Source organism: Catharus ustulatus, chromosome 8 (assembly GCF_009819885.2).
Source record: "Catharus ustulatus isolate bCatUst1 chromosome 8, bCatUst1.pri.v2, whole genome shotgun sequence".
Classification (NCBI taxonomy): domain Eukaryota; kingdom Metazoa; phylum Chordata; class Aves; order Passeriformes; family Turdidae; genus Catharus; species Catharus ustulatus.
The window spans coordinates 17073927-17091191 of NC_046228.1; the positions used below are offsets into that span (position 1 = coordinate 17073927).

The following is a 17265-nucleotide window of genomic DNA, read 5'->3' on the forward strand; positions in this document are numbered from 1 at the left end:
CCGAGTATGAAGATGACACAGGTTTGCAGGAAGATGTGATGGTAACCGTGCAGGAACTTAAGCCCATTTGTATAATGTTTGATATGTCAGGCAATGCTCAAAGGTGACAGATGGGTGATGTGTGTGTGTAAGAGCAGCAGTGATTGCTGTCAGTGCTGCAGGACCCTTCGGAAGGATTAGGAGGAAGGCAAATTATAAGTTTTAAACAGTACAAAGAAAACTTTTGTTACTAGAAACTAAAAGGAGAAATAGTAAGAATCAGAATAAAACTTTAAGAACAATATCTCCTCCCCCCACAGCTTCTTTTCCTTCACACCAACCATGGAGAGAAACAACTCAGTCAGTTTACTATCTCTATAGTAGTTCTGCACCAATTTACTTGGGAGAGGGGACTTCTTTCTTCAGTCTACAGAGATTTTTACAAAAGAAATAGTTTTGTTGTGGCCTTGGTATCACAGTCATTACTCACCTGGGAGAATGGAAATCTGATCACTATGTAGAATCCCTTCTTTGATTAACAGTTTTCCCACATCTATTATTGAGGACCTTATCTACTTAGGGCGCATGCTTTAATGAATATAGCAGTTGTTGTTGTTGTTCTTCTTCTTCTTCTTCTTCTACTTCTTCTTCTTCTTCGGGGTCTTCATCTCGTTTGTATTCAAGCTTATGGGATCATCATTTCAACATTTGCCTACTCTTGTGCCAATGCCTTTCCTCATATCAACAGTTAAAGCACTCACCCACCCTACAATATACCTTTATGTCTCATAGGGAAATTGGAGTCTCTTCTCTGTTGCATCACTCCACAATTCTCCTCCTTCCCTCATCTGGAGCCTGACTGTTCCTTTTGTCTGACCTTGGTGGTTTTTATTGCTGTTTTTGTGCATATCACCATCTTGGTCCTCTTCTTTCACCCAGGAGAGAGCAAAAGTATCCGCATGTCCCATTCGGGGCAGTGAAAGAGTTAACACCTTGCATAGGGAGAGGATGGTCAGCCCTGTGATCTCTTCCAGGTGGTGGCCCTGAGCTATTTATGATAAAGACACTTTCAAGGCTGTGCTGGGGCTGGGCTAGGATTGTAAGGGCCCAGGTAGAAAGCGATGGTGGTTGCTGTGGCTCCATGGCAGTTTTCTGGTATGTGCTCCATTCAATTCCAGCTGCAGGCTGATGTTCTTCCCTTCCCTCAGCCCAGCACTGCCCAGCAGGCAAGGCTGGGGGCTTGGGGGTTCTTGGCCTTGCCAGAACGGGGCCCGGCTGTGTCTCCCCCAGGCCGTGTGGGTGGCGGGGCAGGTCTGGCCGCCCAGAGCCGCTCCAGGCCGGCGGCAGGGCAAGGTTCTGCCGAGCCCAGGGCTCCCTGCCCATGCCCAGGGGCCATGGATTTTAGCAATGGCCTCCCCTCCCCTTTCTACCAGAGCCCTGATCGAAAATGGGGCCCGGGGCTTCGCAAGCGCTGCCACAGAGCCGCCTGCCCCTGCCCGGCCCAGGCCGCACGGAGTACCCGGGCTGTCGTTAATTTGTGATGGGCCAAAAGGGAAAGAGAACTTTCCTGGGGTTTTTTGTATTTACATGTGTGTTTCACAAAGACACATAAACTTTCTCATTGGTGTAACAATGTGTCAGTATTAAAAATCAGACAGCGTTTGGTCTTGACAAAGCAGGCTCCCCCTCTCTCAGCCGGGAAAAATCTCCCAAAATCTTTAAAAACCACCGCAGCAGTTCAGGTAAATTCCTGTGTGTTTGCTATCCCTGACTTGTTTCACAAGCTTGGCCACAGCAAGCTCTTTGGCATCTCAAAGACTGCCTCTCGTGATGTTTGCTCTTGTGGTTCCTGATGGGGTGTTTTGGGTAAATTAGACAGTTGCTGTTTTGCGCACAGTCTAATTCTTTGGTGCAATGCGTCTGGAGCCAACTTTGCCGAGAGCTCAGGGAAAAGAAATGGGGCTGTCTCCTCAGCCTTTTGTATCCTCCCAAAACTCTATCCTTCTTCCTTTTTTGAATGTCTATCTCTCTTTACTTAATCTACTAACATGAAGGCTGGTCATCAGAGAGATACCCCGAAGCAACAGTCGATAAATTCCACAGACTTTAATAGTTCACAACAATAACACACATTTTTAAGCTTTCCAGAGGATTGGCTAAACAATGTTTGTTTTTCATTATTAAACAGCATACAAAGTAATAAACTGAACAAGCCTTCAACAAAAGTTCTTTCTACAAAACATATTTTTAAAACACTCAAAAAAGCTTCAGGAAGTCTACTAGTGTATAAGCCTGGACATCAAATGTACACACTTAATGTGATTCCCTTATCTTTTCCTGGGAAAATCTTAATATCTGATTTCAGCGTAGAAGTTCATTGTTCTACAGACCATCACTTAAATACAACATTTATACCCATGTCAGCTCTAAAGACTGTTGGATTAGCAATAAATATATGTTATATATATTATATAGTTATCCAAGCCTACTCTCTTATTAGTGAATGAATAAATGAAAAATCGTTGTCTGGAGTGTCTATACTAGGACCAGAAAGTGATGCCACCTGTGTTCATCTGGTCATAATGTCGAATTGCAAGTGAAAAGCAAATAACAAAAAAATTTTTGAGAGTCTTTTGACATCTCCTTGGTTTGGGGGTTTTTTGTTACACAGGATTTTTGTGAGCTTTAGCTTGAGATGGAAAGTTGTAGCTCAGCTAATGCATTCAGATATTCTTCATTGTTGGGATCCAAAGCAATGGCTTTCTGATAGCATTCAATTGCTTCTTGTTTCTTACCATTTAGCTTATGAACGAGGCCAAGTGTACCAAATTCTGTGGCATGTCCTAAACCACTCTCAATTTTCTGCTTCAACAATTTCTCCACAGCTTCACTGCACTGTTTCCTTCCATAGGAATCTTTTTCCATTTTCAGACCTTCTATATAATACTCAATGGCTTTTGATTCTGACTTCTGTGAATATGCTGAAATTTACCATAATTAGAGTAAATTTTTTTTTTGTCAACAGAGGGTATATCATTTCTGTGAAGCACTTTCTGAAATATCTCTTCTGCTTCTTCATACCTCTTGCCCAGTGAATATATGAATCCTAATTCACCATAAGCTGAAAAAAATACAGGCTTTTTGTCTATCACTGTTTTTAAATGAAAAATGGCAAGCTCAATGAAATTTTCCACTTCCTCTTGAGGTGGGTGTCTTTCTTTCTTCAACTGAAGTATCTTGAATTTGTAGCAGAGTCCCAGTTGATGATGCACAATGACAGAATTTGGTGTCAGTGCTAGGGCCTTCTTCAAAATATTCACTGCCTTGTCTACTTCTCCCTTCTTTCTGTAAAAACTAGCAGCATACCTCAGGAAAAGAGGAAAATCAGGGGTTTTCTGCAGCCCTTCTTCAATGTACCTCTCCCCTTCATTACGTCTTTTTAGTCCCTGAAGGTGTAATGCCAGTAATGCCAGAAGGGTGGTGTCATTGGGATTGAGTTCCACTGCCCGCTTCAAGGCCTCAAGGCATCGTCTCATCTCCAAACTGTTCCACCTAGCAAAACTTTCCAAGCGAAACATTGCTATTGCGTAGCCAGCATTAAAATCTGGGTTATCAGGCTCACTCTTCAGAGCATTTTCAAAGCAATTCCTTGCCTTCTCAAAGTTACTCCGCCCAAAACGTAATAATGCCCATCCTTGCTCAGCACAGACCTCTGGAAGTTGAATCTTCCCAAGAGCAGTGCCTGAAAGCTTTTTGCAGCTGTTTTCCACTTTGCTTACATACGTTTGAGCTTCTTCATATCTCTGCATGTGGTAATAGATCCAGGCATAGTTCCCCCAGGTAACAAGACTTCTCCTGGCAATTTCCCCTGGATGATGTTCTTGAATAGCTTCTTCAGCTTTTTGGAGATTTCTCAGGCCTTCCTCATTTGAATTCTTTAGGTGACATACATAGGAGAGTATATTATAGTCTGTAATATTGCATTCTTTGACAAACTTGATGTGATCAAGTATTGTTTCCTCTAGGGCCTCAAGACCTACATCCTCCTTGTGCAAATCCCATGTAAAATGACATTCCAACTGCAGCAGGGAAGTCTTCAAGGAATCCTTGGAAATGGTACTAGAAGAAATCAAAGAAAAAGTTTTTTATACCGCATTTGCCTTTTGCTATTCTTAATTTTAAAGCAGGCATGTACTTCAAAGGCAGGCAATACCTCAGTCTTTGTGCCCTTAGTTCACATTTGGAATTCAAAGAAGCCAAAGCTGTAGGGAACCCTAGGTCTAAAATGCTGAATGGTGATTTTAGTAATTCTTGCCAGTGTATGAGGACACCTCTTACATAGGCACAGATGTTGCTGTGGATGTTCAAGTGGTGGGCTGGTCTCTGTAATACAGAGCCTCAGGAACATATTTCCTGTGTTGGCAACAATTGCTGAAGCGTACCCAAAAGATGTCATCACATAAGTTTTTCTTAAGCTATACAGAATGTGATTTACAGTAATTTCACGATTATAAGCCGCACCTGATTATAAGCCTCACGTTACAATACAGAGTGTGATAAAAGGCATCTGTTCTATCACCATCTGTTGAGCATTGGGGCAGTGATCCTTATCTCAATGGCAGATATTCTGCTAATGGGCCATCCATTGAAACCAGGCGGGGCATTGTTCTTTATCTTTTCACACCCCATCCTTCCTCCAGCGAGTCATTTTCTGCTAATGGCCATTGAGTCCCACTGTGGGACTGATAAAATTACTGCATCCCATTGGAAGATTCTCTCGCCATGGGGAAGAGCCCAATATTTCTTACCAAGATAAAAACAGAGGTTTTGGGACAATAAGGGAGCCCCTTTCTCCACTGGACTCCAGAGGAAAACCGGATTTCTCCACATCACCACTGGAGCTCCGGAGGCAAACTGCACCTTGTACAGGAGCACTGCTCCAACTGAGCCACATCTGTCACTGCAGGAGGATGCAGCTGCCATTTAATGGGACTGCTACAAACACGCTGCCTGACGGGGTGTCAGGTTGTACTCTGACTTTGTCAGGGTTTGGAGTTTGTTTCTTTGTAGCACTGTATTCCTATTTCAATTTCCCTAGAAAAGAACTGTTATTCCTAATTCCCATATTTTTACCTGAAAACCCTTTTATTTCAAAATTATAATAATTTGGAGGGAGTGGGTTTACATTCTCCAATTCAAGGGAAGCTCCTGCCTTTCTCAGCAGACACTTGCGCTCCAAACTAAAACAACAACTTTTTGTTCTTTGTCCATATATAAGCCGCACCTGAGTATAAGCCGCACTTCTGGGTTTGGACCAAAATTTTAGTCAAAATGGTGCGGCTTATAATCATTAAATTACTGTACTTCGTTGCTTAAACCTTTACAAATATTATGGTTTGTATGATTTAATTTGGAATGTCCTGCATTTTTAAATCCTTGTATGTTAGATCATAGCACCATTCTTATGCAATGGTTTTACAGATTAAATGGTTCATGTATCCAGGTATCTGGTCCCAGATCTCACCAACCTCTCAATTTGCTGGCACTTGGTTGTTCAGCCCCTGAGCCATGCAGCCCCATTCCACTTGCTGGTACAAACCACTCACTCACTCACTCACTCACTCACTCACTCACTCACTCACTCACTCACTCACTCACTCACTCACTCACTCACTCACTCCTCACGAACCCTGTGTCTCTGCAGCTGCTGGCTCTGGACATCCCGTGGCTGGTTAGGGAGCTTCTCTCTCTCCCCGGGTGCCTCAGCCCTGTGCACACACTCACACACTCACACACCCTTAGTAACCAGACCCTGGTGACATACTGCTGGTCCTTAATACCCCTTTATCCCCGTTGTGGTTTAAGCACAGCATGATGCTGCTGCTCACTCATCTCCCCCTATCCTCCACTGGTGGAATGGGGAGGAGAATCATAAGTAAAAATTTTAGGTTAAGATCAGAATTTAGTAATTTTTAATAACTGAAATAAAATGAAATATAAGAATTGCAAATATTGTTATTGATGAAAAAACAAAAGGAGAAAACAGGAAGAAAAACAAGTGGTGGTGCACAATACAACTGCTCAGTACCTGCTTGCTGCCTGATGCCAGACTCTGTCCCTGCATCCCAATCAGCCCCCTTCCAGGTAACTCCCCAGTTTATAAACTGGGCAAGATGTTCCCTGCTGTGGTACATGCCTTTGACCAGGTTGGATCACCTGTCCCAGCTGTGCACTCTACAGCTGCTTTGTGCACCTCCTCAAGGGCAGAGCATGGGGCACAAAGAAGTACTTGACTAGGATAAATATAACTACAAACAAAATGTGGGTGTGTTATTCAAAACGTTGGCTTAATGAACCAGGTATACTGTATCAGCTGCTGAGAAGGAATTAACTCTACAGCAGATGAAATCAAGACAATCTCTCCACATCTTCTCACAGCTTTTTCTTTCAATTGGGACCTGGGAGCCACCAGGGTTTTATTTGGATTTCCCCTGCTGCCATTGCCTGCCTGTGTCCCTGTGTGGTTGCACAGACTGGCATTTGTCACACAATCAACTGGGACACTTTTACAACACAGAGATGACATTTGAGTCCACACTGTGCTCTCCCTTCATTAAAGAAGCAATGAGACAATTCTGTTACTGAGGCTCCTCAGTCAAATCCTCCTTTCTTACAAAGACATCCTTGCTGTCCCTCCTGTAACACCCAGCAGGTCTCACAGCCTGTGGGACACAGCATGTGCTGCTGCTCAACTGCAAAATCAAACCTTTGGGTCAAAAATGGACTGAGTGGAAAACTTGCAAAATTACCAATAGGCAAATGAAGGAGGAATGTGACCGACACAGGTTGGAGAGACAGATTACACCTCTTTGGCTGGGCACCAGCTGAACCTGATGCAGCCTGGATTTCATCCTGACACAGCATGATCCAAATTGTTTTTACTTTCTGTTCTACTCACAGAGACTGAGCCTCATTGAAGAAGCAATAAAAAGACAACATTCAAGAGCATCCTTATTTTATTTTTATTCTTCTCTAAATTTCTGTAAAATATTTTCTGTTGATTGGATGCAAGTTCATCACTGTTTACTTTTATGTATATAATAAGCATTATTTTCCATGGCATAGAGAAAAAAGCATCTTTCAGAGACTGGATTGCTTTCTTACCTCATGGTTTTTCTTCTCTGCTCACTTGTTCAGGAATCCTCAATGCCGAAGAATTGCTGCCCACTGTTGTTGTGCCTCCCATTTTATTTGATCACTGCCCTCATGTGGTCTATGACAAAATTTCTCTGAAACAGAAACTGAAATTTTGCTTTTCCCCAGACTTGCCGAAGCAGAATAGTCAGTCTGCAGCTGAAGAATTGAAACTGTTAAGACACTAAGCTGCTTTTTTTCAGCCTGGCTCTGTGCCACGTATTACGCTGTGTTGTAGAGAATGCAGCAACAGCTTCTAATGCTCTCAGTGTCTCCTATGTTTAACAGCAGTGACATCCATGAGAAGGAGAATATTTCAGGCTGGTGTGAGCTGACCTGCTTATCACTCATATGCTAGGGAAGGGTCATTTGTCACTCGTGCCTCTGCTGATGCACCTTTGCACAACTCTGGGCCATGGTGCAGGCTCCTGTTATATTGGTGGTGTGTCACCCACATAACACACACACAAATGACCCCTTATCTCCCCTTTCTGCACACCTTCATCCTGTGCCTCCACACCCCAAGATCTCTTCTGCTGTACCAAGCCAAGTTTTTCTGCACTATGCCATTGTCCAAGAGTACTCAAATCCCTTCAGCATGACAGCAAAGATGTTAGTATCTGGTAACTTCTTTCCCTTTTTAATTCTTCTTCCCTTCCCTCCCTTCCATTCCCTCTTCCACCCTTTCCTCCTTTGAAAAAACCCAACAAACCAGTCTGACATATTAGAACCTCTGGATTCTACAAGAATTTGGAGAGCCTTGCTAACACACCCAACTCATCCACACCCCTTGTGTCTCCTTTAAGTGTCTGTGTGCTTGTGTGTTTCTGTGTGTGGAAGGATTATTGGAGCAGATATTTTAGAGCTCATGATAAGGGTTAGTAGAGCTAATACTCGAAGTAGCATTCAAATTCTAGAACCTTGGTATTTGATAGGTGATGAAAAGGGGCAGTGGATTGAGTAGGAAAAGCATCTCCACAAACCCATGTATTGCATGGAAAATAGAGGTTAAAGGCAGTCACCAGAAAAAAAGGTGTTTGAAAGGTAACTGCAATGCCAAAACTACATTTGGACACTAATGATTTACAATGCTACTGAGTATCTATGGGTTTCTTGTCTCTGCTTCTATCCCAGGCATCTGTTTTCCTTGGTACACTGCTTGGTACAAACAGGAAAATGCAGGCATCTTCCTTCTGAAATGCAGAACTTTGCCCTAGTTTCCTTGCTTTTTACTAATTTAGTTGCATCTTTATGCTATGGCTTGACATGGATGCCTATTAAACAAAGGAAATGCAGGAAAGTGCTTCCATTAGAATGAGAACAGTTATGCAATGCCTTTCTGCAGCGATCTCTGGAACTTGCTGGGTACTGCACAGGAAAATTCTGAAATCTTTCTACAGCTCTGCTGTTTTCACTTCAGAGCAAGCTGTAGCTGGGCTGACTGCTCTCAGGGAGAGCTGCAGTGCATAGCAGGAAAGGCAGAAGCTTCTTGGAAAATATATCCGGAAATGGGCGGGGAACAACAGCTGCATTCATATTTAATCAAACACCTTTGTTTATTTGAGTGATCTGTACATACAGAAGAATCGGAACTGTTTTCATACATATCTACACATTTTATGAGAGAAAATTCATATCTGAGCGTTTCCTTAGAGCTGAAATGGATACATGCTGAGAAAAAATTCCTTCTCGAAGTATTAGGTCAGCCAAATGATTGCCTTAAAGGCAGTTTTCCTTTTTAAAAATAACGTGAATGAACCACACCACAGTATATTACAGGGCCCCTCTCCATATCCTATTGTATACTTTTTTCCATTTAGCCTAGGTTAGCCTGTAATTACTATGTTTGACAGCAGTAACTGTGGTCTTTTATATTGTGGGTTTTCCCTTTGAATGGAAGAGTGACCTGTAATTAATTTGCCAAACACTGAAGTGAACCACGGAGCAATAATTCTCCCACCCAAGTTCTTCAAAATCAAGCAGTTTTAAGAAATGTCATCTAGGAATGCAAAGGGTCTGTATCTAGTGACATATCCACATATCAAAACATGCTATGAAAACTACAATTGATCTTTCAATTAAATATTATTGCCTTTTAAAGAAACAGGAATGCTTCTGTTCTTGACAGCCTCTTGCTCGAGCACTGTGTATTTAGTATCAGTTTTCTGTATTATTCAATGGATAGTACTATGGGCCTGGACAGAGTAACACGAGTATTTATTTTTAAGGACTGAATTTGGTCCAAGTTTTTCAAGCTCTATCGCACATCCCCTGACCACAGACAGGCTTCTCTGGGAAATTACAGCTGTGCAGTGCAGTGCCTGCAAATCGGTTGCTGCCGAGCATGAAGATGACACAGGTTTGCAGGAAGCTGTGATGGAAACCGTGCAGGAACTTAAGCCCATTTGTATAATGTTTGATATGTCAGGCAATGCTCAAAGGTGACAGATGGGTGATGTGTGTATGTAAGAGCAGCAGTGATTGCTGATGGTGCTGCAGGGCCCTTCGGAAGGATTAGGAGGAAGGCAAATTATAAATTTTAAACAGTACAAAGAATTGTGTGAAATTTTAAGAATTGTTACTAGAAACTATATGGACAAATTGCAAGAATCAGAATAAAAATTTAAGAACACTTTCTCCTTCCCCCACAACTTCTTTTTTTTCACATCAATCATGTACAGAAATATTTCTTTCTGTTTACCATCTATATAATAATCTTGCACCAATTTACCAATTTAATAGTCTTTTACCTGTTTGGGAGAGGAAACTTCTTTCTTCAGTCTATGGAGATTTTCACACAAGAAACAGTTTTCTCGTGGCCTTGATGTCACAGTGACCAGCCACCTGGGAGAATGGAAATCTGATCACTATGTAAAAATCCCTTCTTTGATTGACAGTTTTCCCAAACTATTATTGAGGACTTTATCTAATTATGGGGCACACTTTAAGGATTATAACCATGTAAACAAAAGCTTTCTCTGTCTTTGAGATCAGAGCTCTTTCTTTTTCTTCTTTTGTGCTGAGGGCAGCCGGAATCTTCATCTCCTCTGTATTCAAGCTTATGGGATCACAGTCATTTCAACATTTGCTTACAATTGCACCAATGCCTTGCCTCATATCTACAGTTAAAATATTCACCCACCTTGTACTATATCCTTATGTGCTATGGGGAAATCAGAGTCTCTTCTCCACAGCATAAAAAAGAGAAATTTCATTCCATGGCTCTTCTTCTTCCCTCATCTGGGAGATCTGACTCTTCCTGTTGTCTGACCTTGATGATTTTATGCTATTTTTCTGCATATCATCACATTTTTCTTCATCTTTCTCTCAGGAAAGAGAACAAAGTATCTGCAAATCTCATTCTGGGCAGTTAGAGGGTTTATACCTTGCCCAGAGAGGAGATGGTCCTGTGATCTCTTCCAGGTTGTGGCCTAGAGTTATCTATTATTAAGAGTCCTTCATGGCTTCACCTGGGCTGGGCTAGGATTGTAAGGTCCCAGCCAGAAGGTGGTGGTGGTTGTTGTGGCTTCATGGCAGTTTTTATGGCATTTGCTGTATTCAATTCTGTTGCGGTTCATGTTTATTTTTTTCTGTTCACAGTTAAATTTGTTATAATAGTTTGTTCTTGTGTGCCTCTGTGTTTTCCCTAAGTTGGTTTCTCCCTAAGCTGTATCCATCTTTGAAACTCCCCTGTATGGCATTTCCCACCAATTTTTCCAGTTCCTTCCCTGTGTATTATTGTAACCCTGCCCCTTGTTCCTGTTCCTTCCCTGTGCATTATCGTAACCCTTCCCCTTGTCCCTGTTCCTTCCCTGTGCATTATTGTAACGCTGCCCCTTGTTCCAGTACCTCCCTCCTCAGTCTCAACTGCCCCAATCCGTAGCTGTTCCAACCCTTTGTATTTCCTGTGTTACTCGATGCCCCATTGGCCCGTGTGACCCTTCCTCCTCCCCCTGCTTCCATCATTTGTTTGCATTTTGATAGACCCTGCCCTTCACTCCTCCCCTAAGGATCCCCTATCAGTTGACTGTTCGTACCCACCGCCCAATTTGTCTCTGTATTTAATCTGGGGCACAACAATGCTTGGGGCTCTTTTGCTCCTGAACCCTTCAATCCTAATAAACCCTGTTGGAAACTCAGTAGCTGAGCGTGTCCCACTCCTCCTTTGCCTGACCCTGGACGCTGACCCCACTGTTAAGCAAGCAGCTCAAGAGGTTGTGCCTCCATTAGAGCTACACTGAGTCAGTTCCTCACACCTTGCTCGGCAGCGGTGTGTCTCCATTGAGCTAGCCCCGGCTGCAGTGGTCACATCACAATTCCAGGCATGGGCTGATGTTCTTCCCTTCCCTCAGCCCAGCACTGCCCAGCAGGCAAGGCTGGGGGCTTGGGGGTTCTTGGCCTTGCCAGAACGGGGCCCGGCTGTGTCTCCCCCAGGCCGTGTGGGTGGCGGGGCAGGTCTGGCCGCCCAGAGCCGCTCCAGGCCGGCAGCAGGGCAGGGTTCTGCCGAGCCCAGGGCTCCCTGGCCATGCCCAGGGGCCATGGATTTTAACAATGGCCTCCCCTCCCCTTTCTACCAGAGCCCTGATCGAAAATGGGGCCCGGGGCTTTGCAAGCACTGCGTCAGAGTCGCCTGCCCCTGCCCGGCCCAGGCTGCACGGAGTACCCGGGCTGTCATTAATTTGTGATAGGTTGGAAGGGAAAGAGAACTTTCCTGGGTTTTTTTGCATTTAGTTTTGTATTTGTTTCACAAAGACACATAAACTTTCTCATTGTTTCAACGTTTCACTGTTAAAAATCAGACACAGATTGGTGTTCGTCAAGTTCAAAGTAGGCTCCCCCAGTCACAGCAGGAAAAAATTTCCGGAAATCTTTAAATATAACCCCACATTTGAGGTTATTTTTCGTGTGTTTGCTATCCCTGACTTGTTTCAAAAGCATGACCACAGTCAGCTCTTTGGCATCTCAAAGATTGCTATCCTGATGTTTGATATTGTGGTTCCCGATAGGGTGTTTTGGGTAAATTAGACAGTTGCTGTCTTGTGCACAGTCTAATCCTTTGGTGCAATGCATCTGAAACCAGCTTTGCTGATAGATCAGGGATAATAAATGGGGCTGTCTCCGCAGCCTTTCATGTCCTACAAAAACGCTATCCTTCTTACTTTTTTGATTGTCTATTTCTCTTTATTTAATCCACTAACATGAAGGCTGGTCATCAGAGAGATACCCAGAAGCAAGAGTTGATTGATTCAATAGACTTTAATAGTTCACAACAATAACACACATTTTGTAAGCTTTCCAGTGGAGTAGATAAACAGTGATTTTTGCAGCTTTAGCTTGAGATGGAAAGTTGTAGCTCAGCTAATGCATTCAGATATTCTTCATTGTTGGGATCCAAAGCAATGGCTTTCTGATAGCATTCAATTGCTTCTTGTTTCTTCCCATTGAGCTTATGAACGAGGCCAAGTGTACTAAAAGCTGTTGCATGTCCTAAACCACTCTCAATTTTCTGCTTCAACAATTTCTCCACAGCTTCACTGCACTGTTTTCTTCCATAGGAATCTTTTTCCATTTTCAGACCTTCCATGTAGTACTCAATGGCTTTTGATTCTGACTTCATGTGAATATGCTGAAAATTGCCATAATTGAAGTAGATTTCTTGTTTGACACCACAGGGTATGTCATTTCTGTGAAGCACTTTCTGAAATATCTCTTCTGCTTCTTTATACCTCTTGCCAAGCGCGTACATGTTTCCTAGGTCACTATAAGTAATAAAAAACATTGGCTTTTTGTCTATCACAGTTTTTAAATGAAAAATGGCAAGCTCAATAAGATTCTCCACTTCCTCTTGAGGTGGGTATCTTGTCTTATTCATTAGAAGTATCTTCAATTTGTAGCAGAGTCCTAGTTGATGATGCACAATGACAGAATTTGGTGTCAGTGCTAGGGCCTTCCTCAAAATATTCACTGCCTTGCCTAGTTCTGATTTTTTTCTGTAGAAACTGGCAGCATACCTCAGGAAAAGAGGAAAATCAGGGGTTTTCTGCAGCCCTTCTTCAATGTACCTCTCCCCTTCAGCGCCTCGTTTTAATCGCTGAAGCTCTAATGCCAGTAATGCCAGAAGGGTGGTGTTATTGGGATTGAGTTCCACTGCCCGCTTCAAGGCCTCAAGGCATGGCCATGTCTCTTCATTGTACCTCTCAGTGAAACTATCCAAGCGAAACATTGCTATTGCATAGCCAGCATTAAAATCTGGGTTATCAGGCTCACTCGTCAGAGCATTTTCAAAGCAATTCTTTGCCCTCTCAAAGTAACTCCGCCCAAAACGTAATAATGCCCATCCTTGCTCAGCACAGACCTCTGGAAGTTGAATCTTCCCAAGAGCAGTGCCTGAAAGCTTTTTGCAGCTGTTTTCCACTTTGCTTACATACGTTTGAGCTTCTTCATATCTCTGCATGTGGTAATAGATCCAGGCATAGTTCCCCCAGGTAACAAGACTTCTCCTGGCAATTTCCCCTGGATGATGTTCTTGAATAGCTTCTTCAGCTTTTTGGAGATTTCTCAGGCCTTCCTCATTTGAATTCTTTAAGTGACATACATAGGAGAGTATATTATAATCTGTAATGTTGCATTCTTTGACAAACTTGATGTGATCAAGTATTGTTTCCTCTAGGGTCTCAAGAACTACATCCTCCTTGTGCAAATCCCATGTAAAATGACATTCCAACTGCAGCAGGGAAGTCTTCAAGGAATCCTTGGAAATGGTACTAGAAGAAATCAAAGAAAAAGTTTTTTTTACCCCATTAGCTTTTTGCTATTCTTATTTTGAAACCAGGCATGTACAGTAATTTCATGATTATGAACCACACACTTTTGAGTAAAGTTTTGGTCCCAACCCAGAAGTGCGGCTTGTAATCCGGAGTGGCAAATACATGAACGGTGAGAGTCGGGCTGGGGCCGCTCCCTGGCAGTGGTGGGGGACCGGAGCCGTAGTCGGCAGCTGCTCTCATGCGGTGAGGTAGCAGGACCGGGACTGCGGCCAGGCGGCGGCGGGGCAATGCCGAGCCGAGCCCGCAGAGCCCCGAGCCAGCCAGTAAACCCTGCTATCCCACTATTCTGTTACTAATTGACAACTTTGTGAAAGTTCCACTCAGATCCTCGCTGTGAACAAAATTGCAGCTTACATGCCGGTGCGGCTTATATATTGACAAAGAAACAAAAGTTGCTGACACCAGAAATGCGGCTTATAATCTGGTGCGGCTTATAATCGTGAAATTACTGTAAAGGCAGGCAATACCTCAGTCTTTGTGCCCTTAGTTCACAATCAAAATTCAAACAAGCCAATGCTGTAGGGAGCCCTCGGTCTAAAATGCTAAATAGCGATTTTGGTAATTCTTGCCAGTGTATGAGGACACCTCTTACATAGGCACAGATGTTGCTGTGGATGTTCCAGTGGAGGGCTGCTCTCTGTAGTAAAGCTGGCAAACCCTTGGGCCTCAGGAACATATTTCCTGTGTTGGCAACAATTGCTGAAGCGTACCCAAAAGATGTCATCATATAACATTCCCTTTCACTATACAGAATGTAATTTACTTTGTACCCTAAACCTTTGTAAATCTTATGGTTTGCATTATAGATTTAATTTGGAATGTCCTGCATTTTTAAATCATACATGTTAGGTCATAGCACCATTCTTATGCAATGGTTGTACAGATTAAATGGTTCATGTATCCAGGAATCGGGTCCCAGATCTCACCAGCCTCTCCATTTGCTGGCACTTGGTTGTTCAGCCCCCGAGCCATGCAGCCCCATTCCCCTTGCTGGTACAAACCACTCACTCACTCACTCACTCACTCACTCACTCACTCACTCACTCACTCACTCACTCACTCACTCACTAACCCTGTGTCTCCTCAGCTGCTGGCTCAGGACATCCCGTGGCTGGTTAGGGAGCTTCTCTCTCTCCCCAGGTGCCTCAGCCCTGTGCACACACTCACACACTCACACACCCTTAGTAACCAGACCCTGGTGACATACTGCTGGTCCTTAACACCCCTTTATCCCTCTTGTGGTTTAAGCCCAACATGATGCTGCTGCTCACTCATCTCCCCCTGTCCCCCACTGGTGGAATGGGGAGGAGAACATAAGTAAAAATTTTAGGTTAAGATCAGAATGTATTGATTTTTAATAACTGAAACAAAATAAAATATCGTAATAGCAAATATTGTTGTTGATGATAAAAGAAATGGAGAAAACTGATAGGAAAAAAATGGTGCTGCACTGTAGAGTCGATCAGTACCTGATGCCCGATGCCAGACTCTGTCCCTGTATCCCAATCAGCCCCCTTCCAGGGTACTCCCCAGTTTATAAACTGGGCAAGATGTTCCCTGCTGTGGTACATGCCTTTGACCAGGTTGGATCACCTGTCCCAGCTGTGCCTCACGGGCAGAGCATGGGGCACAAAGAAGTCCTTGACTAGGATAAACACAACTACAAACAAAATGTGGGTGTGTTATTCAAAACGTTGGCTTAATGAACCAGGTATACTGTATCAGCTGCTGAGAAGGAATTAACTCTACAGCAGATGAAATCAGGACAATCTCTCCACATCTTCTCACAGCTTTTTCTTTCAATTGGGACCTGGGAGCCACCAGGGTTTTATTTGGATTTCCCCTGCTGCCATTGCCTGCCTGTGTCCCTGTGTGGTTGCACAGACTGGCATTTATCACACAATCAACTGGGACACTTTTACAACACAGAGATGACATTTGAGTCCACACTGTGCTCTCCCTTCATTAAAGAAGCAATGAGACAATTCTGTTACTGAGGCTCCTCAGTCAAATCCTCCTTTCTTACAAAGACTTCCTTGCTGTCCCTCCTGTAACACCCAGCAGGTCTCACAGCCTGTGGGACACAGCATGTGCTGCTGCTCAACTGCAAAATCAAACCTTTGTGTAAAAAGGTGGAAAACTTGCAAAATTACCAATAGGGAAATGAAGGAGGAATGTGACCGACACAGGTTACACCTCTTTGGCTGGGCACCAGCTGAACCTGATGCAGTCTGGATTTCATCCTGACACAGCATGCTCAAAATTGTTTTTACTTTCTGTTCTACTCACAGAGACTGAGGCACACTGGAGAAGCAATAAAATGAAAACATTCAAGTGCATCCATGTTTTATTTTGATTCTTCTCTAAATAGTGTGTAAATTTTTTCTGTTGTTTAGATGCAAGTTCCTCACTGCTTCCATTCATGTAGATAATAAGCATTATTTTCCATGGCATAGAGAAAAAAGCATATTTTAGAGACTGGATTGCTTTCTTACCTCATGGTTTTTCTTCTCTGCTCACTTGTGTTCAGAAGTCCTCAATACCAAAGGAGTGCTGCCCACTGTTGTTGTGTCTTCCATTTTATTTGATCATAGCGCTCATGTGATCTATGATGAAATTTCTGGGAAACTGATACTTTGCTTTTTTGTGGCTTTGCAGAAGCAGAATAGTCAGTCTGCAGCTGAAGAATTGAAACCGTTAAGACACTAAGTTGCTCTTTTTCAGTCTGGCTCTGTGCCAAGTATTACTTTGTCTGGTGGAGGATGCAGCAAAACCTCCTAACGCTCCAAGCGTTTCCTAACGCTCCAAGCGTTTCCTATGTATAACAGCAGTGACATCCATGAGAAGGAGAATATTTCAGGCTGGTGCGAGCTGACCTGCTTATCACTCATATGCTAGGGAAGGGTCATTTGTCACTCGTGCCTCTGCTGATGCACCTTTGCACAACTCTGGGCCATGGTGCAGGCTCCTGTTATATTGGTGGTGTGTCACCCACATAACACACACATACAAATGAACCCTTATCTCCCCTCTCTGCACACCTTCATCCTGTGCCTCCACACCCCGAGGTCTCTGCTGCCGTACCAGGCCTGTGCTTTTCTGCACTATGCCATTGTCCAAGAGTACTGAATACCTCAACCACATGAAAAGTTTGTTGCTTCTCTCAACATGAAAAAACCCAATACTATACTCTCAAAAACTAGATACAGCCAGTCAGTTTGAGGAAGTGCTGTCACAGTTGTGGTAAGCAAAACAAAGCTGCAGG

The 17265-nt window shown here is 43.4% G+C and overlaps 1 protein-coding gene and 1 pseudogene across 1 annotated transcript; both read right to left on the reverse strand.

Annotated features, from left to right (window-relative positions):
* Positions 1 to 2070: 2070 nt before the first annotated feature.
* On the reverse strand, positions 2071 to 7327 carry LOC116999673 (annotated as a pseudogene).
* A 5160-nt stretch (positions 7328 to 12487) lies between these two features.
* LOC116999675 (interferon-induced protein with tetratricopeptide repeats 5-like) lies at positions 12488 to 16613 on the reverse strand. The gene is given in 4 exon segments (XM_033066601.1): positions 12488 to 13937; positions 16496 to 16530; positions 16532 to 16588; positions 16590 to 16613. Coding segments are annotated over 4 exon segments (1539 nt in total). The 5' UTR covers positions 16602 to 16613; the 3' UTR covers positions 12488 to 12502.
* Positions 16614 to 17265: the final 652 nt, after the last annotated feature.